General features: G+C 40.8%; 2 protein-coding genes across 2 annotated transcripts in view; one reads left to right on the plus strand and one right to left on the minus strand.

Moving 5' to 3' along the window:
* Positions 1-22,500, minus strand: part of LOC138963773 (intraflagellar transport protein 122 homolog) — a 336,636-nt gene that overhangs the window by 191,724 nt on the left and 122,412 nt on the right. The window lies entirely within an intron of this gene.
* LOC138963775 (uncharacterized protein C12orf56-like) overlaps positions 6,316-22,500 on the plus strand; it is a 48,515-nt gene continuing 32,330 nt past the window's right edge. The window contains exon 1 of the mRNA XM_070335628.1: positions 6,316-6,709. Within this exon, the coding sequence (XP_070191729.1) occupies positions 6,464-6,709 (246 nt within the window). The 5' untranslated portion in view covers positions 6,316-6,463. The remainder of the gene's footprint in view (positions 6,710-22,500) is intronic.

The following is a 22,500-nucleotide window of genomic DNA, read 5'->3' on the forward strand; positions in this document are numbered from 1 at the left end:
ACACACAATTAGGATGAAAGTGCCCAAGCAATCGACAACTGTTGAACAAACAAAATGTTGAAACTTTCTTCAACCCATCACCACTCTCCAGGTTTTGTGAGACTAAAGAAATTATAGATACAGTGTTGTTCTCACACTCCGAGAACAATATGGCAAGTTGGATCTTGATTTAAAATTTATATCGGTCATAATATATTCCTGGTCGCAAAAAAATCTAAAGAGAAAAGATTTCCCACACGTTTCATATCTATATGTCAAGGCTATCGGACAGTCGACCAGATAAATAAAAAAATATAATAATAAAAAGTATGCATAACTGACCGAAGACCAACAAGGCCTGGGAACAACGTTAATCACACGTGTTACAGGGCCGGACGAGCGGGGGGGGGGGGGGGCTTTGGGGGCTTTAGCCCAGCCCCCCCCCCAAAAAAAAAAAAGAGAGAGAGACACAGAGAGAGAGAGAAGAGAGAGAGAGAGCTTAATAATAATAATATTCCAAAAAGCCATGAGACATGCAAAGAGACATGCCCGTCAGTGTTCCTGCAGCTTTAGACGGCTTTGCACTGAAGTACACGGAACACTGATGAAATTTTTGCCCCAGGATATGCTGACACAGTAAGCTACTGAGGCCACATCAGTTCTGCAAACACTCCCATCACGCTCAACCTGCACCACCCCTTTGAACCCATTACGGTAAGATTGAAGTCTACATACTTTCATTCAATGTTTGAAATGCCAAGTAATGTAAACAGACTAACATTGTAAAGTTCATCTTAATTATAGTGGCAAAATACAGTATCATTTGATTTTGGAATGTGGTTTTTTAGGCATAAAAGTAGAAAATGTGTTTCGTTTATGTTCAAGACAAGCTAATCTTTTCTTCATGCATCAGTTCTAAAGTAATATGTTAAATTTCTGGTGGTGCTATTTCATTCTTTAAATGACTTTTTTGTGCAAGAATAGGATCATTTTTCATGTATAAATGTTAAAATTTCTTCAGCTTATGGGGGCTTCCATACCCCCACATTTTAGCCCCCCCGACCTAAAAACGTACTGGTCCGGCCCTGTGTTAAAGGCAGAGTAAGCCTCCCGTAAACCATCACAGATACGGTCAGGCTTTTACACACAGTACAAACACCCTTTCATTTAAACACTCACCAATTGAGAACATCCTAGGTGCCCTCCGTAAAGAGCGAACAATTTTCAAAGAATTTATTTTTGCGTGGTTTATCTTACCCCTGAGCCATTGTGAACCCGTGTGATCCAGTTTTCCTTTTTCACAATGCAGTCGTCAGTTAGTCATGAATGCGACTCGATGTGATCTTATCTACAATAGCACGTTTTTTATGCACGAAACAACGGCTGTGGTTCACAAGAACTCTAGCGATGGCTTTTGACTGTTGAGAGGAACGGCGATTTGCACTGATAAACCGTCGTCTGCTACGACCCTTGCGTGACCCTGCTTCAGGGCTTTTCTTTTTTTAAACTTTCACAACTTCGAATTGTTCTGATCTTGTCTTGATGAAAAACGAATTCTTTTATGATTAAAGAATGTTTGTGTAACAAGCTGTCAATTTATTATTTAGATTTTAAAAGTTAGGTCTAGCGCAAAAACGAGGCGCCGTTGTTGTTAACGAACACGTCTACGAAAATAAATTCTTTGAAAATGTCTCACGCTCGACAGAAAGCAGCCAGGATGTTCCCGTTCGGTGAGCGTTCAAATGAAAGTATGCTAGTACTGTATTTAGACGCTCGGGGAGCTCTGTGATGGTTTACGGGAGGCTTACTGTGCCTTTAACTATTTATTCCTTTCTTTGGTTTGTTGGTTCATAGTGGGGCTCGTATGTTGCAGACGCACTCATAAATCATTCACATCTTGCAACAAACATCATACTTTGTGGTATTGTTCCTTATAATTATTTAAGGGATTTCAGATACAGAGCCACTTCAGAAATCGTTTTTTTTGTCTTTGATAGGGAATAAAAGGCTGCATTTACAGCAGACGAAATTCGTACCAAAAGCGCTCAGCAGTAAATATTCCCAACTCAGCAAATGTAAAATTCAATGGTTTACCATGCACCAGAAGTTGTCTGCTGATAACACATGCATGACATAAATACTCTTATGGGTATTTTTGTGTTCTGGTATTTAATTTGATCGTTTTTAGAATTTTATATATCCGCAGCATGAAAATTCAAGATGGCGGCCTCCGCAACATTGCGTGTTTTGATTTGAGCGAAAACAACGTTTCTGAAGGTAAGTTTTCAAGAATACGCATCCATTCACCAATGTCACATCATTTTACTGTTTAATTCTCCCCTGGGGTCTGTTATTCATCGGGTGAAGCGCTGAAATGCAGAGTAATCTTGCAATAGCTCATCAAGCTGGATTGTGATGCTGATAGATCTAGATCTATCTGTTGATTACAAGTAAGGAAATCATGATCGCCACGCTGGTGATTTTAAACAGATTAAACGAACTTTGAATAAAAGGCGAGGAGAAAGAGATTGTTCATGGTAAGATAAATGATTAGTCCTGCCTACGTTAAGGACTTCCATAAGGTGGGGAGGGGTAGAGTCAAAAACTGAGCGAGGGTAGGCCAGATAGTAGGATGACCAGCTGGAGATAAAAACACTCCACTCCCCATGTCTTTACAGTGTTGTGATCAAACTTTCAAAGACGGTAGGTAACAGACAAAAGCATACAGTGTATGCTAATCAAATGAGATAAGTGGTTTTGAAAAATGAAGAGGTACCGCTCTTTGAGTTTTACAATTTTGGTTTGTTGCTTGTTTCTCATCCTTTTGCTTATTTTAAGTTGACCGTGCATTGGTGTGAATTTTATTTTTACAGGATATATACAAGAGTTACACCACATGCCGGTTCCTGGGAACAAGCGTTCTGCATTTATTCCGGTGCCACAGAAGGGAGCCGATTTCACTAGTACTACTGTATCAAGGTTTGTTACCTAATACATCTTAACAGTAAGATTTTTTTATTTGTATTAATTGGAACATGTTTGCACATCATTTGTAAGCGACCTCTGTGAATTTGATGGGTTTAACGTACGAACCCTCACTATGGTCAACATTCTGTTAGCGACTGTTTGAAGCGAATAAATGTAGCGGTCAGAAAGATTCCAGAATCAGTTGGGTCACTGGAAACTGTGTTTGTTTGTTTTTTAACCTGAAACAGTAAGAATTATACGAATTCATGAAATATAATTTTCTTTCATTTTGGTCTGTTGTGTGAAGACTTGCTAACCCGGCTTTGGCCGACTCTCTGAGATATTAAACATTATTCAAATACATTCAAATAAAAATGTCACTTTTCATCTTTTGTGTGAAGGGTACCACAGGCTGATTTCCTGCACCATGGATGTAGAGGAGGCCAGACAGTCTGCTTCTCATTCCAGCTGTGTTGCGTTTTTTTCTGCTGGTGAAGTGTATCGCCACATTGCCAAAGCCATTGGCTAAGAGAAGTCACCCTGTCTGCCCATTTTGCATAGCCTTACAGGCTGTGACACTATGTCGTTCTTCAATGGTATTGGGGAATCAGAAGGCTTGGCCCATGGGAAGTATGGCAAGCATTTGAAGACGTCACTCAAACTTTCTTCAGGTTGTCTGCTCCTCTTTGTAAGCTGAGTACCACTGACAGGGCAGCACAAGAGCTTTTTGGTGTACATTTGTAGGACAAAACCAGCAACGTACTGGGTGTAAACAGTGCTAGACGGTACCTCTTCAGTAAAAAGAGCTGCCAAATTGACCATAATCCCCTTACAAGTGAGGTGCTGCTGCAGGACATGAGATTGAGAAGAGCCATCTACCTATTAGACTTCCAAACTCTGTGGGCTGGCAGTTCAAGGCTGGAAAGTGGGAGTCATTCTGGACGAGCTTTCAAGAGGTATCCAGCGTGTGCCCAGAACTCATGAGGTGTGCCTGCAAGAAGAGCTGTACAACAAAACGCTGCAAATGCTGCTAAGAAGGACTGCAGAGCACAGCTCTCTGCAAATGTGCTTGCATGCCTGTGAAAACTGTCAGCATCTAAACTGTGCAAAAATATTATTGCACCCATTTTCATACCCCAACTCAAACTTTTATTCCTGTGTCATTTTATTCAAACTGTCTATGCCATTAAAGGCTCGCATCTTCGCTATCTGGCACATTTTTTTTTAACATCATCATTTACGCCGTCAAAATAAGGATACCCTTGACGTGACAAAGAGATGTGACAAAAACTTCGGGTACCTTTTAAAAAGCCGACGACAATTCCTGAGGCACAACTGGGTCACTGTTGTATACGAAGAGAAAGTCAACTTGATTATCCATCCAGAACAGGTTGTTTTATTTCGCCATCTTGCATATTTCTAGTGTTGTGCCATTGTACCTACTGATGTATGTGTCGATCTCAAGGATGAGATGTTTATGTGTCAAATTTGAGGGATACCCAAGTCAACTAAAATCCATGTATTTTAGCAATGACCAAGTGGGTTGCGTTGAAACTTTCAGGAATGTGTGTCTACGCACGAGGCGTAGTTCAACCGTTTGAGTACACTTTCAAATCTTCACGAAATAATATTTTAAAAACTGCCACAGGTTTGTTGACTTACATCCCACATATGTTTGACTTCGCATGTATATATGACAGATGGTTGTTTCAAGTACTGCCAAAGTTTCTTTTGAGTATAGACACTTGCCGGAATGTGCTAGTTGTGTAAACACATGAGAACAAACAACGTTTTCGAAATACAGCGATTATGAATTTTAGTCGACTTTTGAGTTGATACATTACATTTTTATCAGTTTTATTTTGGGGGTACCCTTATTTGGGCGGCGGTCAAATAACCCATGTAAAGGCCACCTTTTATCTTAAAAGTGTTCCAGTTAGCCAAGTTGAGTGCCCTCAATAGCATACATTGAATATAACAGCACAGGAATGAATGTTTTCGTTTTGGTATGAAAATTGGTGCAATATATTTATTTTTGCACAGTTTAGGTAATCCACAAATTCTTCAACCCTGCCACCCACACCGTCCAATCATTCTCTGCACCAACAATACATGTATTGCTTTGTTTAAAAATGTGTTTGTGTTAGTTTCTATTGCAAGAGAATGTCTTGTAGCATCAAAAATGCCTAAATACCCTTTTATTGGCGGCCATTTTGAAAATTGTAAAAAAACTACTGATTTCTTAATTTTTTCACTGTGGCTCTGTATCAGGTTTTGTTAAGCAAAAGCAAATGTACATTTACGCCAAATTTGCTGTTAATCACATGAAGTGAAATATGCCTAACATACCCAACCGTTTACACTGGCGGCCATTTTGAAAAATTGTTTAAAAACTACCCATTTTTTATTTTTCGCGATGGCTCTGTATCAGGTTTTGTTAAGCACATAAAACTCTTCATATTTGCTTAATTTGGTGTTTGTTGCATGATTTGAATGATTTTGCAACATAGGAGCCCCACTATCATGGTTAGATCACTGGTTGTTTGCTTGCTGGCTTTTTCGGTCGCTCGCTTGGTTGGTTGCATGCCAGTAAGTTTTTTTTTTGTTTTGTTTGTTTGTTTAACGCCCAGCCGACCACGAAGGGACATATCAGGGCGGTGCTGCTTTGACATATAACGTGCGCCACACACAAGACAGAAGTCGCAGCACAGGCTTCATGTCTCACCCAGTCACATTATTCTGACACCGGACCAACCAGTCCTAGCACTAACCCCATAATGCCAGACGCCAGGCGGAGCAGCCACTAGTCTGACTAGATTGCCAATTTTAAAGTCTTAGGTATGACCCGGCCGGGGTTCGAACCCACGACCTCCCGATCACGGGGCGGACGCCTTTGACCCACTAGGCCAACCGTGCCGGTTGCCAGTAAGTGCTTTAGCTAAAAAGTTCAGAACATTTTCGGTCAAGTTTTGACCAAATGGTTTAGATAGCTTGGGGGCGGGTGTGTTTGTGTGTTGACTTGTTTTGTGCGTATTTTCAGTGTTTAATGATTGGGTGTGTTTCTATTCAGAGGTGTTTTATTTTTAAAGAAGATTAATTTTACAGGCAGTTTTTAAATTGATTTTAGTTGAATATTTTGCTTTTTACTTTTCTTAATTATTAAACATGTAATCTGTTATTTCATACGCTATGCAAATCATCCTTTAACTAACTTACCCCCGTCGACAGTTTTGTCAAGCTTGCTTTGCTTTTGCTCCCAAGCTAAACCGCTCCCTGAGTCTCTGTGGCCTTTGTACCCATACAGAAAAGTTCCAATACAGCACGAGTCCAAAATAGCGCACGCGTTGCTGTCTAGCTTTCGCCCGTTTCTCTAACCAACGGCGTCTCTCGTTGCGCCGAGCGAACCAGCTCGTGAATGAATGCTTGTGTGTGGTTGGATACCATGTCATGGAACTTAGCTAAACTCGTGAATTTCGTTCACCTAGGGCCGGATTTTCCGGCATTTTAAACAGCATGCATGGCGCGTGGGAGCCAGGATATTGTGAAGATAAACTCCAAGCTCGAGAGTTTTCTCCATCGCTCTCTGACTGCCGAAACGTTCGACCGTGTGCGAGGATACGAGTCGTGCATTTGCGTGTCAGAGAAAGAAAACAAGGCGTTCAAGTATGTGATTCTGTCGGACGAATGGATCTACCTGACAGAGAACCCTCCCAAGACCATCCGTGGGGTGGTTCACCTGCGTGATGTGTTGAATGTGGAACTGGTAAGTGGATTTTTTTTTAAACATTTTGAGGGTGTGGGTAGGCAGGGTGGGGGGGGGGGGGGGGGGGGGGGGGGTGGTGCAGTTGAGAGGAGCAGTTACTATCATGGTACATGCTGCTTTGCATGTGACCAGCCCTGATTCCCCTCCACAGAGACTTGGTTTTAATATATGATAGTACCTCTAATTCTAGTCAGAAGAATCTTGTATAAACTCAACAAAACATCAAATGTTTGTTAAAAAATGTATTAAAATATTTGGTTGTACATGTAATTCTTAATTATCAATATCATTCTCTTCCATAGGCGCATAATCACAATCATATTATCACTGATATTTGATATCATATAACAAAAGATACAATTAAAGAACAATAATATTATTCATTTAGAATCTAGATTAGATTGTCAAAGATTCTGAGAAAATGTTGTTTGTTTTTAATTTTGTCAGGACTAAAAAGAAATTGATAATCACACACACACACACAACACAATACAGTACACACACACACACACTCTCACACACACACACACACACACACACACACACACATGCGCGTGCATACAGACTATGGCCATACAAATTACAACCTGAGTGACTGCAAGAAAATATGGTATGAAAAGTAAAAGCACTGCTGTCTAACGCATGTCACACATATATATATTTGTGTATACATGTATTCAGATATAGAATTGCAAGAGTTTTTGCTCTTAGTCTTGGTCTGATGTGCGACATTTCTTTCTTAGAAGCCACGCAAAGCAGCTTACAAGTTACAGTCAAAGCCCCATTTTACCACCCTCTGTTTCCAAACTTCTGTTTTCACAAGATCTTACTTTCTTAAAGACCGGCACGGTTGGCCTAGTGGTAAGGCGTCCGCCCCGTGATCGGGAGGTCGTGGGTTCGAACCCGGGCCGGGTCATACCTAAGACTTTAAAATTGGCAATCTAGTGGCTGCTCCGCCTGGCGTCTGGCATTGTGGGGTTAGTGCTAGGACTGGTTGGTCCGGTGTCAGAATAATGTGACTGGGTGAGACATGAAGCCTGTGCTGCGACTTCTGTCTTGTGTGTGGCGCACGTACTTATATATATGACAAAGCAGCACCGCCCTGATATGGCCCCTTGAAGAAAAAAAGGTCTTTGTTTTTTGGCAAAATAACTTAAAAATATGTTTTTTGGGGGACAAATATGCTTTTTTAAATCCCGACCTACCGATCCTATTTTTTTTGCCTATGTTACCGTAAGCAGACTTCTTTTTTTTTTTGCCTAACTTTTAAAATCTAAATAATAAATTGACAGCTAGTTACACAAACATTCTTAAATCATAAAAGAATTCTTTTTTCATCAAGACAAGATCAGTACAATTCAAAGTTTTGAAAGTTTGAAAAAAGAAAAGCCCGGAAGCAGGGTCACGCAAGGTAGTGGTTCTAGTAGCAGACGACGGTTTATTCCTATCGCCAGTTCCTCTGAACAGTCAAAAGCCATCGCTAGAGTTCTTGTGAACCACAGCCGTTTGTTTCGTGCATAGTCACTCAGAGGTACATTAAAAAACGTGCTATTGCAGATAAGCTCACATCGAGTCGCATTCAAATTACTAACTGACGACTACATTGTGAAAAAGGGAAACTGGATCACACGGGTTCACGATGGCTCAGGGGTAAGATAAACCACGCAAAAATAAATTCTTTGAAAATTGCTCGCTCTTTACGGAGGGCACCTAGGATGTTCTGAAGCGGTGAGTGTTTAAATGAAAGGGTGTTTGTACTGTGTGTAAAAGCCTGACAGTATCTCATATCTGTGATGGTTTACGGGAGGCTTACTGTGCCTTTAAATTAGTTAATGTAGTACACTTTCATAATGTCTGTAATGTTACTTCCCCTTTGACTCGAGACTCCTTTTGTATAAATAATAACTGAATGCCTGATTTTCTCAACAAAATTTTGAAATCCAGAATAGCGGGAAAACATTCCATTGTCACAGTAATACAGCAGACCTCAAACCATTGTCACAGTAATACAGCAGACCTCAAACCATTGTCACAGTAATACAGCAGACCTCAAACCATTGTCACAGCAATACAGCAGACCTCAAACCATTGTCACAGTAATACAGCAGACCTCAAACCATTGTCACAGTAATACAGCAGACCTCAAACCATTGTCACAGCAATACAGCAGACCTCAAACCATTGTCACAGTAATACAGCAGACCTCAAACCATTGGCACAGTAATACAGCAGACCTCAAACCATTGTCACAGTAATACAGCAGACCTCAAACCATTGGCACAGTAATACAGCAGACCTCAAACCATTGGCACAGCAATACAGCAGACCTCAAACCATTGTCACAGTAATACAGCAGACCTCAAACCATTGTCACAGCAATACAGCAGACCTCAAACCATTGTCACAGCAATACAGCAGACCTCAAACCATTGTCACAGCAATACAGCAGACCTCAAACCATTGTCACAGTAATACAGCAGACCTCAAACCATTGTCACAGCAATACAGCAGACCTCAAACCATTGTCACAGTAATACAGCAGACCTCAAACCATTGTCACAGTAATACAGCAGACCTCAAACCATTGTCACAGTAATACAGCAGACCTCAAACCATTGTCACAGCAATACAGCAGACCTCAAACCATTGTCACAGCAATACAGCAGACCTCAAACCATTGTCACAGCAATACAGCAGACCTCAAACCATTGGCACAGCAATACAGCAGACCTCAAACCATTGGCACAGCAATACAGCAGACCTCAAACCATTGGCACAGCAATACAGCAGACCTCAAACCATTGTCACAGCAATACAGCAGACCTCAAACCATTGGCACAGTAATACAGCAGACCTCAAACCATTGGCACAGCAATACAGCAGACCTCAAACCATTGTCACAGCAATACAGCAGACCTCAAACCATTGTCACAGTAATACAGCAGACCTCAAACCATTGGCACAGCAATACAGCAGACCTCAAACCATTGTCACAGCAATACAGCAGACCTCAAACCATTGTCACAGCAATACAGCAGACCTCAAACCATTGTCACAGTAATACAGCAGACCTCAAACCATTGGCACAGCAATACAGCAGACCTCAAACCATTGTCACAGCAATACAGCAGACCTCAAACCATTGTCACAGCAATACAGCAGACCTCAAACCATTGTCACAGCAATACAGCAGACCTCAAACCATTGGCACAGTAATACAGCAGACCTCAAACCATTGGCACAGCAATACAGCAGACCTCAAACCATTGTCACAGCAATACAGCAGACCTCAAACCATTGGCACAGTAATACAGCAGACCTCAAACCATTGGCACAGTAATACAGCAGACCTCAAACCATTGGCACAGTAATACAGCAGACCTCAAACCATTGTCACAGCAATACAGCAGACCTCAAACCATTGTCACAGTAATACAGCAGACCTCAAACCATTGTCACAGTAATACAGCAGACCTCAAACCATTGTCACAGCAATACAGCAGACCTCAAACCATTGTCACAGTAATACAGCAGACCTCAAACCATTGGCACAGTAATACAGCAGACCTCAAACCATTGGCACAAAAGGGTTACACTACAGTGGAACCCCTCTTTTAAGACCCCCCAATTTAAGGCTTCGTCCCTTTTAAAACCTTGCTTTTTCACATTTTCTGTTGATAACCTGTGTAAATGTACCCCCATTTTGATACCCCCTCCTTTTTAAGACCTGATTTTCTCAGATTTGTGAAGGTCTTATAAGGCCAAAAAAAAAATAGGTGTGGTTACGGTAACATAGCCCAAAAAAATAGGGTAGGTAGGTAGGCAATCACTTTTTTTGTTTTAAAACTTTTTTTTCTAATGTGTACAAATTAAACCTACTTGACAGGGAAATAAGTGTGCGACACGGGTGCTTTCGCTTTCATTGCGTTTTTTGCACTCGGTTTTTTTGTTTGTTTTGTTTTTTTGACAAATGTAATAAAAAGTTATAGGATCGGCCCCTAAAAATAGGGTAGGTCGGGTTACCGTAACCACACCTATTTTTTTTTTAGGCCTAAGGTGGGTTTCACTGTATTATGAAATCAACAGCTGAGCTGTAGGTAAGACCTAAGTCACTCATCTCCTGCTAACAGGCAGGACGCCAATAACACACTGCAACAGATTCCAGCCTGAAGAGGCAAAAAAGTCAGGCGTTGGCTTGACCGCGGTGAGTTGAGGGCTGGTGGTCAATAGGAAATAGGATTGTCTAGAGCTTCTTTGTGCGGGCAGCACTGCACTCATTAAGGCTCTTGGAAATAACTATAACCCTAATGATATAAATGAGATCGTTTTGATCAGAACATGAATGCTGGTCCTGTGATCACATGTAAGAGAGAGGGGGGGAGGGGGGGGGAGAGGGTTTATTGGTTTGATTTTTAGAGAAGCAAGTGCCATGTTTGCAACAAGGGAATTTCCTGCCTCTGCCAGGTTTGCATAAAAGGAGAGTCACTCATTGTTGCCACAAAACCATTCACACTTCAGACAATTCCATTGATTAATTGTTTTAACTTTCCAAGTTCTTTGATTTTATTTTAGATTAATTTTACAATTGGACAATACAATATTAATACATCATAATGTAGCCGCAAAAGGATTGAAACAATCGATCACCTCTCCTAAGCAGCCAACTTATTCTTTGAACCACTTGAAATGTCAAAATGGTAGTGCTCAAATGTGTGAAGAGGTAATCACTAAAAAATAAAAAAGGATTAAGCTTATGTAGGGAGCCGGAAATCTTTGTCTTCAAAAACTGTACTAGTATCTGGGTGCCTGAAATTCTTGAATGGTTGTGAAGGTGAAATGTTGTTGTCTATCCGTCTGTTAGAACAGACTATGTCAAGAGGAATGGACAATATTATTCACAGCAACACCAACTAAGATCTGTTTACAGTCAGTCTTCAAAATGTCTTGGTGGCAAATAATTATACATTATATATTATATATTTTACAACTTGTGATGTGTAGCAGTGAAGATGACTAATAGGCAGTACAGTACTAAGGCCAACAAAAAAAATAGGTCTGTTTACGGTAACCCGACCGACCCTAGTTTTTTTGCGCGACCCTAGACTTTTTTTTGGCATTTAATTTGGGGAAAAAAAAGAAAAAAAAAATGTTTTTTTGGCAAAATAACGTAAAAATATGTTTTTTTGGAAGAAAAAAAAATCCCGACCTACCGACCCTATTTTTTGGGCCTATGTTACCCTAAACAGACCTATTTTTTTTGGCCTAACTAGTAAAACCACCACCCCACACCCCACCCCCACCCTCCAACAAAAAAAAATGAAGACTTCCTCCTTTTTATTACCCTCTTTTCTCAGATGTTCTAGTGAGTCATAGCCTCTTGTACATTTACTTCCATTTGAATGCTCCCTCCCCTTTCAGGCCTGATTTTCTTAGGTGTTTGAAGGTGACGTAAAAGGTGTTTCCACTGTATGCAGTATATGGGGAAGAATTTGAAATGGTGTCGAATTCTTGTGACACAAAGGGCAAAATTACAAGTGAGCAGAAACAATTTTTATTTCCTCTATAAAGTTTATTAATCCATGCAGTATGTGTTCACATAAATGAAAAAGGAATATCGGCAAACAGTCTGAAGTGGTAGAGTGTCAAAATAAAATACAGAGCTGGTTACACATCACCGTGTCACATCACAATATCTATACTGTTGTTTTCACTTTAAGGTTTTGCAAATTTGGATTCCATGCAATTATTCTATGCACAGCCAAGTATCTTCGCACAAAATCTTGTCCAATTTGATGAAGTTTCATCAGTGTCTCATGAGTCGAATCTTGGAGTAGGTTACAGTTTCACCAAAGATGCTGCTGATACACAGTTTTTGACATTTTTTAACTGATTTCACACAGATTTGCTTTTTGCTTTTCATTATAAGTGTCTTGGGTGTCTGGAAATGTTTTTTAAGATAATATAATGTCTTTACTATGTACATAAGCAATATTTTTTTCTCAAATCTCTGAGTACCCTGTTTCTGGTTTTGCCTGTTATCAGCAATTTACTCCCTGGCACTTACTATAAAGTTTGAAAGCATAAATGTGCAAGGATTCAAGAAGTATAAACTATCAAATTATGATTTTTTCATACATATTACCTGCAGCACACAGACATATCTTTTTTTAGGCCGCTGAGTATCAAGCCCCACTGTGGTGCTGGTTACCTGTTACCAAAAACACTACTTCTCCCTGCTTTCAGGACAGAAAATGTACTGCCAGTACCCTAATTTTATGTTGAAATGTTAGGAACAAGGTTGCTTGCATAGTTCACCGCCGCATGAAGGGTTGCAGTGAGTTGTGTGAGAGAAACAGTAAGTAAAGTGTTACAGAATGCCCTGGAGTAAGTTACATATCACGAAAATTGTCCATTTTCATAAGATTAAGCAAGAAAAAGCTTTCCATCAGTCTAAATAGCTGATTAGAGTTATTGCGATTTATGGTAGCCACAAATCTTGGTGCACTTATATATATACAATGTATAGATATATATATTTGTTTGTTCATTATAACAGGGTATAGCGAACATAATACTTCATAAAGAGAAGAACGTGTCATTTCGCTGAGACAAACGGCTGACTCAGAACCAGGGTACCGTGTTAATCTGTAGGTTACAAGTTGAATGAATATAAGGGCATGAAAATATCCCCATTATTAATCCAACTGTTAACTTCATAGTAATCAAAACAGCATTTTTAGTCTTTAAGGCATATTATACATGCAACGTGTAAGGGTAATTCAGAGAAAAAGTTATGTGCGTTTTAAAACATCATTTGCAACATTCCATCTTTTATGTAAGGAAAGTATTAAGCAGATTAAGAACAAAGCATTTTGCAAGGCACAGTTATCTTACAACTTGCAGAAGAAAAAAAATCATTTTGGTCTTGTAGAAAATAAGACAGAAAACGTGTCAAACATGTACACTACAAGATTAGCAAGTATCTTCCAAGCTATTTCACAATCTACAGAGTAAAAGGGAAAAAAGGTCAGCATCAAAAGAAAGAAGAAAAAAAAACAAGCTAGACCACAATCATTTGCAAAATAAACTATCAGTTTCAGTGTCAAGAGTTGTGCTATTCAGCAACAAAAGCTCTGGCAAATGGTTGACATGTTTCTGCAGGCTTGTTCAAAAGGTATAGTAGATGTTTCGTCCGTCATCATGAAGAACAGCACTGTCCATTTTCTCCGCTATGTCCTGGAGAGGAATTTGATACTCCTCGACAAATGAGAGGGCATCACTGAATTTCCAAGCTGCTCCCCATGGTTTGAGATAGCGTCCAGAAATGACCCCTCCTTCTTTCTGTGTGACCTGTGTAAATGAGAAGTGAGAATAGCCAAGTGTTACTACAGTGGTGAGGCTCTACATAGGATGCACAAATACTCTGTAGGCGGAGAAGCAAAACTGGCATAGCAGAAATACTTGAAATTAAAATTTGCATTTGTAATAAATGGTCTTCACTTATTCCGTCGCCGAAGTTAATGAGTCTTACACATATTTTTCTTCATCCTCACCTGTGCCATGTAAATGACAGCTGATCCATTCTTCTTTGGCACCTTCACCTTAATGAAATCCCCTGGCTTGAGTTGAGCTTGTCCTTGGTTAAGGTAAACTGAGTTCAGTACTGAATCATGTGCCTATGGTTGTTTGGCAAGTAACTTCACTGGTTACAAATTAAAAATGCACAGAACAATCACTAGCTATAGGTTCATGAAATACATACAACAAATGTATTGCATTCTACTTTCCAACTAAAATCTCTGTAACATTTTGTAACTGGATAAAAGGGTATTGTTTATAGTTGGGGAAGTTGTAACTGAAGCATACCAGTAAATTACGTAGTCATATTAATAATAAGTCAAAAGGATACGAAGGAAACGTAACAGTTGGAGATGTGATTGGGGAGGTAACACCAATGAAGTGACTGACTTTCATTCACTGACTGCTGCAAAGAAACCCATCTTTAAAATTTTAATTATATGCACGGTCAAAGACCACAAAATGGCATACCTTTTGTTTATGGCTTTCCGTTCTTCCTCTGTCAGTGCAGCACGACGTCTTCGCTGATATTCACCATCTTTTGTCTGCTTCTCTTTTAGCTTCACCTTCCATGAAGCAACCGTAGCACGTGTGCCACTTTGTCCCTCTTCTCGATGTTTCGCGCGATGTCTTGCAACTCGGCATCGTACCTGTTCACGAATGATAGCCCTCTTTTCAGAAGTGGTGGACTGCTGGTAAAGTTGATGCCTTTCCTTCTCTTTCTTCCGGAATGCTTCCATGGTTCCATGTTCTTCATGCTTCCGGAGTTTCTTCTGCTATTCTGTGAGGTTTTCGCCTGCTGAAATCTCCCCATCCCCCTCATCTTCCTCATCTTCTTCATAACTGCAGTTGACGGGTCTTTTCAGTTTAATCCGCAAGTTGTACTTAGCACTTGAAGACGGCTCTGCTGTGTTTTCTGAAAGAGTGTAATGAGCTCATATCAGTTTCACGGTAAAAAATATAAATAAAACAAAATCAACAACACAAAATATACATACCCTTCTCCCCTCCCCAGCGGGAAAAAAACACACACCAAATCATTGTCCAGTAGAATAAGGTAATTGGTTTCTTTCTCTTTTCTTTCTGGTCATTGTACATGTTCCCATAGCTGAAAACTCCAGTACTACAGCCTTGTGTATTCCAGATTTAAAATTGTTCGATTTTAGTCTTAGACGTTTCAACAAGCAGATTTTACCAAATCTATATTAAAAATGGGGGCAGCCTGGGTACTGTAACATACTGAGTGTGTGTGTGTGTGTGTGTGTGTGTGTGTGTGTGTGTGTGTAATAATTTTCTTTTATTACAAAGAACAATCACAAAAGGAACGCCTAGCAATTAAACTCTTCTCTATCTCCCCTTCCTCTACCCCTCGACCCCACCCCCAACACACACACACACACACACTCTTACACAGACACACACACACACAGACACACACACACATGCCGCGTACATGACACTGAGCATCAGATTGTGGTCACAACAGCGAACAGTGCACTGTGTTTTTCTGGCTCTGTACCACGCTCGCCTTTCACGCAGTACCACCTCTCTCACCACTCCCACCACCACCACCCTGCGCCACCCCCTTCCCTCCTCCTTGGAACTGCGGCAGGCTCCCGTCCGTGGAGGCAAGGAAGATAGAGAGTGAAGTGGTACTGACAGTGTGCACACCGCGAAAAAAAAAAATCGACACTGGACAGTACTGTCGCCAGCAGCGTTGGTTACCTGCAGCCGTTGTGTCGTGTAGTGTAACGCGCTCCGTGTCAGTCAGCAGATACATAACTTTAACATCTTAAATGGGTAAATCTGTCAGCTACACGAAATACTTTGAGTTTTCTGTTTAATCCTTCTATTAACTTTGCTCTCCATTCGAATCGCTCGATAGCAGGCATCTTTGCAAGCCGGAGCGCGTTACTGACACCAACTTTGGTGTTGGGTAACCCATTCGTAGGAAATGATGGTCGAGATGAATTAAATCACGGAGAATACTCAAAATTCTGGGCATTTTCAACTGAATCCATTTCACTATAGGCCTACCATCACGCTACCCAAAGGTTAATAGAGTGGAAAACTACTCTGAGCGTGGGAGTTACCGACACGTCTGATCTACGTTACACCAGTGAAATGTAACTAACTCTAATAGACCACATATTGAATAAGTATTTACAGTTCCCTGAAATACATGTGACTTCGAAGACATTATATCGCTCATTACAGTGCCTTCGCGCAAATGTAAAACTTGAAAGCGAGTGATAATCCACGACAGCAAGGTCTCGTTCCGGAGTGCGTTACAGTTCACCGCATGCTTCAATCAAACATCCGTGGTATGGTGTATGTAACCAACTTCATTATGCATAATAAAACACATTTAATGCAACCTTCATCCAAATACTGGCACAAGGGAAAGCAGGAGAAATAAACAACAACAGGAAAACCTGTGAGCAGAGGTTCTATAAATTCGTCATTATTCTTGGTCGAGCGAGTTAGCCTACACGAAGAACGTAATTTCGAAATCGCGTTGGAAACCAACTCCGTCGATTAAGGAATTTTTACCATTAAAAGAGTGAACGGAAAGAAAGATGTGGTGTTACTGATTTTGTTTATCGTCAGGAAAAGCGAGGGAACGGGGGGAGGGGGGGGGGGGTGTTTTTTTCAACTGCTTCGAGATGTAAGTTACTTACACCAAAATATTGACACACCTTCGTCTTTGAAACCAACGCCTTGCAAAACCATTTTCGTGGTTTGAACTTAAAGGCACAGTAAGCCTCCCGTAAACCATCACAGAGCTCCCCGAGCGTCTAAATACAGTACAAGCATACTTCCATTTGAACGCTCACCGAACGGGAACATCCTGGCTGCTTTCTGTCGAGCGTGAGACATTTTCAAAGAATTTATTTTCGTAGACTTGTTCCGTTAACAACAACGGCGCCTCGTTTTTGCGCTAGACCTAACTTTTAAAATCTAAATAATAAATTGACAGCTTGTTACACAAACATTCTTTAATCATAAAAGAATTCGTTTTTCATCAAGACAAGATCAGAACAATTCGAAGTTGTGAAAGTTTAAAAAAAGAAAAGCCCGGAAGCAGGGTCACGCAAGGGTCGTAGCAGACGACGGCCGGTTTATCAGTGCAAATCGCCGTTCCTCTCAACAGTCAAAAGCCATCGCTAGAGTTCTTGTGAACCACAGCCGTTGTTTCGTGCATAAAAAAAACGTGCTATTGTAGATAAGCTCACGTCGAGTCGCATTCAAATGACTAACTATGACGACTGCATTGTGAAAAGGGAAAACTGGATCACACGGGTTCACGATGGCTCAGGGGTAAGATAAACCACGCAAAAATAAATTCTTTGAAAATTGTTCGCTCTTTACGGAGGGCACCTAGGATGTTCTCAATTGGTGAGTGTTTAAATGAAATGGTGTTTGTACTGTGTGTAAAAGCCTGACCGTATCTGTGATGGTTTACGGGAGGCTTACTCTGCCTTTAACGAAACAAAGAATAATAACCAATACCGATTTCCTGTTTTTTACAGACTAAAAAAATGAAAGAGACAGAAATCATGTATTAATACCTCTTAGTTTGTACTCCTCAGTAAGTTACATACACGACGAAAACAACCACCGTTGTGTTCCGTAACTACCGCTGTCTGCCACAGTGTTTTTTCGTGTAAGGTCAAGATAAAGGCGAGTGCGTTTAATACTATTGAATAACGAAGAAAAATAAGACAATTACTTTAACATAGCGACAATCGAGCGAAAAGTTTTCTGACGACAGTAAGAGCGCGTTTCCCTACACTGAGACGACTGTACTGGATGTGGTGTTGGTAACTCACGCCTACAAGTTCAGCACGTTCATGTGTAAAAAGAACAAAATGCGTGTCTAACGTTTCAGTTTGCATTCTGTCTTTCCAAACTGTAAGCTAAATTAAATAAGTGAAAGAAACAAATACAATCACATCAAGTGCAGGTGGGCGTTACGCTACACGGTATTCGTTTGGTGTTTGTAACGAGCTCCGGGTTCGGAAATACACTTCTTCCGTTATTATTTATTTTTCATAACTAAACTCGTGTTTTCCGAGTTTGAATCACTTTCTGGATTAAACAAAATTAAAATCATTATTATTCGTACAGGTAACAAAGAAAACGACAAAAACCCCTTGAAATGAACATCGGCAAATTTTGCCGGACTTCAGAACACGAACCAGTCATCAAATTGTGAAAACAAATCACCGACATCAACCCATAATGTTTTTAGAACAATAATATTATATTTTAATACAAGAATAACCACACAAAAAGTGAAAGAAAGCAAAAAAACAGTGATTTTTTAGTAACTGGAGGGCGTTACATGATGCCCAAAATGGTATCAACTTACCTTCCGCATTTTCGGCGCTGGGTGCCGGGTCACACATCGTGGACAGCAAATGAACCAGAAGATAAGTGGATATTAACATGTTCCAAACTTTTCGCGGGAAAAAAATAGGCAAAACAAAGCGATGAAGTATAACCGAAGTACGAAGTCTCGAAAATCGACGACACGAAAAAATAAAATAAGACCGAGGAGAACACATCTTCATAGTAATTTCCGTACGATATCATCATGAATGTCTCTTTTTTATTTGTTTGTGTTGTCCCTTAAATTTATCGTATAGTTTTCTTTCTGCCATCGTACATCAACGCCAGACAATGCCGGGAAAGTGCCTACGTGATTTCTGACACGAAAATCTAACGCCCGCCGTGACCCGAGAATATGTTGCAAAAAATAATACTACAGGCTACAGATGTGGTTTCAAGTGCTTGTACTGTGAGCTGAATCTTTTGTGCGCGTGTTTCAGTTTCATCTACTTGATTTTGTCTGTTAGTGTGCCACCTAGTTTCTTCGAAGTATACCTACCCAAGTAAGTGTCACAAAATGGCGGGCAAAATACTCGTGATTTTTGGGCAAATTCTGCTTCTCATAGCTACATTCTTCCCACCAAACCATTTTAAATACCATCAGCTCTTTCTTTATTCATTACTGTACACGTTCCATGCACACAACAAGGAAAACAACCTCACAGTCAGACAGAAAATACGTTTGAAGTGGCTGACTAGGCATTCGACGCCATTTCAGATTCTCCCCCATATATATATAATGCCCTGCTCATTGGAAACTGCAGGAATTTGTGCTGGTTGAAGGGATATATATAAATATTTTGCACCATGAAAATGGCATCCATGGTTTATTATGATTATGACAGCGGCAAAAGCCTCCCTCGACCATCAGTGAGAGTAGACAGAGACAGAGCTTGGTTCATTCCAACTAAGGTGTGAATCTAAACAAATCGATACGGATGCACGCACGTGTCTTATGACGTCACACAAAGACAGATGGTCAGGAGGCGTCCACTGCCTAGAAAAGGGTGATTATACTGATAGCTTCACTCATTCTTGGACACTGGTCGGTATTTTGTCAGCATTATGTTTTCAGAGTGGTATGGTCTTGGGGGCGGGAAGGGGGGAGGGGGTATTGTACAGGTCTGTCAAACTTGAAGAACATTACCGATGCTGATGTGCAAGGGGATTATGCTTGCAAAATTAAATTGAATAGCAAGTTTAAAACATCAATTTAGGCAAGGATGTACTGTAAATCGTTTCACTAGCACTGCCTGCTTTAATTGCTTTTTGCAAGCCTGGATCGTTGCTACGGACATTCAGCAAAGCTTGGGTCATCTCGAACCGACGCGTCGTCAATGACCGAAGACCGAGGCCTGGGAAAAACACTGCCACACTTAGACAGATTGTCAATTATTTAGATTGTAAATTTTCAGATTGTCAATTTTTGCTGCGTATCACTTGATATGCTGCTGGCTGCTTTACTGCTTCTTTAGTATGAGTCGGTTCATGCACAAGATTGAAGTACAGCGTTATGTATTATATTTAGTGGTGCCAGATCGCGTGCTGAAAAATCAGTATAGGCCAAACTTCTGTTGAAAGAGAACTTCAAGACTCGTGAAATGTGATGGTGGCATCAGTCATCGCTTGTTGCAGCTCAGCAAAAGCCTTGGTCGATAGTCCGTGAGATAAAAGGGAGCTTAGGTGACCCAATCCATATGCCTGGTGCGCCTTTCAATAATAAATGAGCACGTGTCTGGCGATGTCACACCAAGACAGATGGTCGGGCGTCTTACCGCCTGTCAAATGTCAATAGCTGCTTCAAGGCACGTGCGAAGAGTTCCGCTTACCATCTGATGATCTCACAGCTGTCCGCTTTTTGCACAGGATGAGATCATCCCTGCAGTTGAAGAAGGGTGTAACAATCTCATGTTACTACTTTAACCAGTTTTCTCTGTTGATCTCGCATAAACTTCACACTGACTATCCTGCCAAAGCAGTACACTTATTTGAGAGAGAGAAAAGCATGTCAATTTCTTGCAAGTGACGGAAATTCGTGGTGAAATTCGATATAGCTTTTACCCCAAAGGTACGATTACTTTGTACACGTGCCCCGAGTGGTTACGTCTCTTGAATGACGGAAGGGAATGATTTCGTTTTCTGAGATGGTTACAACGGCATACCTAAATCATAAACTGAGCTGCTTTCTCAGTGTGCAAAGCTGGATATTTTTATACAGTCATTTTTTCTTTTTTCAAACTCTTGTTGACAAGGCTCTGGAATCAAGTCTGGTACCTATGAGAAGAACTTTGCCTCGACAAGAACGCAAACACTCATGCACCGCGTACCAGTAAATAAGTAAAATCCGCTAGATGTGTGGCTGAGGCTTGCAACATGCTCGGTAATCCGATTACCTCCTCTTTGCTCGTATGATCACTTCCTTTGCACGCTATTTTTAACCTTCAGGATTATAGACAGAAAATACATTTACCACGTGTATTTACAAGCCCTTTCCTGTGTTTGGTCTTTCACCCTAGAAACAAATGAAATTCAATGACTTTTTTGTCGATTGGATGGCTCTTTCAGGTGGGCTAATTTTTCTCAGGACGATTTCGAAATTACCGTGGGCGTTGTCGCGGTTTGTGCATTATGCATAGATTTCGCCCATGACAGGCAACAGGAGAGGGCGCTTTACATGCACCTTCCTCGTGTGATTGTAAACCATGGTGTAAACACCACAGATCTGTCCAGGACTTTACATGGAACGATCTTTCCACTTGGACACCTACCGACGATCAACAGCTTGGCGGCTGCTTTGCAGCGTGAACCATGACTGCCTAATGCCTGTAATGGGCGGTTCTGGTCAGGTTATGCCCCTTCTTTCTTTCGGCTGGTAACTGGCGGAACCTCGCGGCAAGATCACACGAGAAAGGAAAACAACGTGCATTGGTCCCAAATATGTAGCATGTCGTTTTGGTAACAGTTTGTGTGTAAGTCGTGCATTGTATACGGTAAAAAGACAATGGTAACAGGCGGAACCTCGCGGCAAGATGACAGGAGTTGTCTCGCGTTATCATCCCAGCGCTCATTGACGTTGCACTAGGCCAGATTGTAGTTTTGGTATGTGTCCAAGTAGAAGCACACTCCAGTAAAAGTCTGTACAGATCTGTGTTAGTTGCCAAGATGATTCATTTCACTCAATAAACAAGTTCTACATGTCTTAGAAGAAGACGGTTAACACGCACAAAGAATATATTATGAAGCTTATGCTTTTAGGTGGACGCAGATAGACAAGTCAGGGTCGCTTGCAAAAAAGAGAAATAGGCGAATTGAAAAACTCGGGACATGTTAGCATGAAAAGAGCGTCACGAAAAACGGTGTCAGTGTGTCAATGGAACATTGATTTGGCTCGCGGACCATATTACAGTTTTACACTCATTGTTCGATCCCCTACCAAATATCGATCAAATTGTATGTAAGCGACGGACTCAATGTTAAAAGAGTGTGTAATATGTGTAAAAACTTTATTGACCTGCTAGACTGTGTTACCTTTGTGATTCAGTGCACGGATTTGTGATTGGAAAATAATGTTGTTTGCATTTTAAAAGGACGAAAGGAAAACTTGCACTTACGTTAAGCACACTCATGTACCGCATCACATTCGCCAAGGTCACACATGCGCGCACACACACATACACACACTCACACACACACACACACACACACACACACACACACACACACACACACACACACACACACATATTCATAGAACTGAATAAAACACTTGTTGACCTTAGGCTTATCACACAAACACGCAAACAACGTCAAATGGTCTC

Source organism: Littorina saxatilis, linkage group LG4 (genome assembly GCF_037325665.1).
Source record: "Littorina saxatilis isolate snail1 linkage group LG4, US_GU_Lsax_2.0, whole genome shotgun sequence".
Lineage (NCBI taxonomy): Eukaryota > Metazoa > Mollusca > Gastropoda > Littorinimorpha > Littorinidae > Littorina > Littorina saxatilis.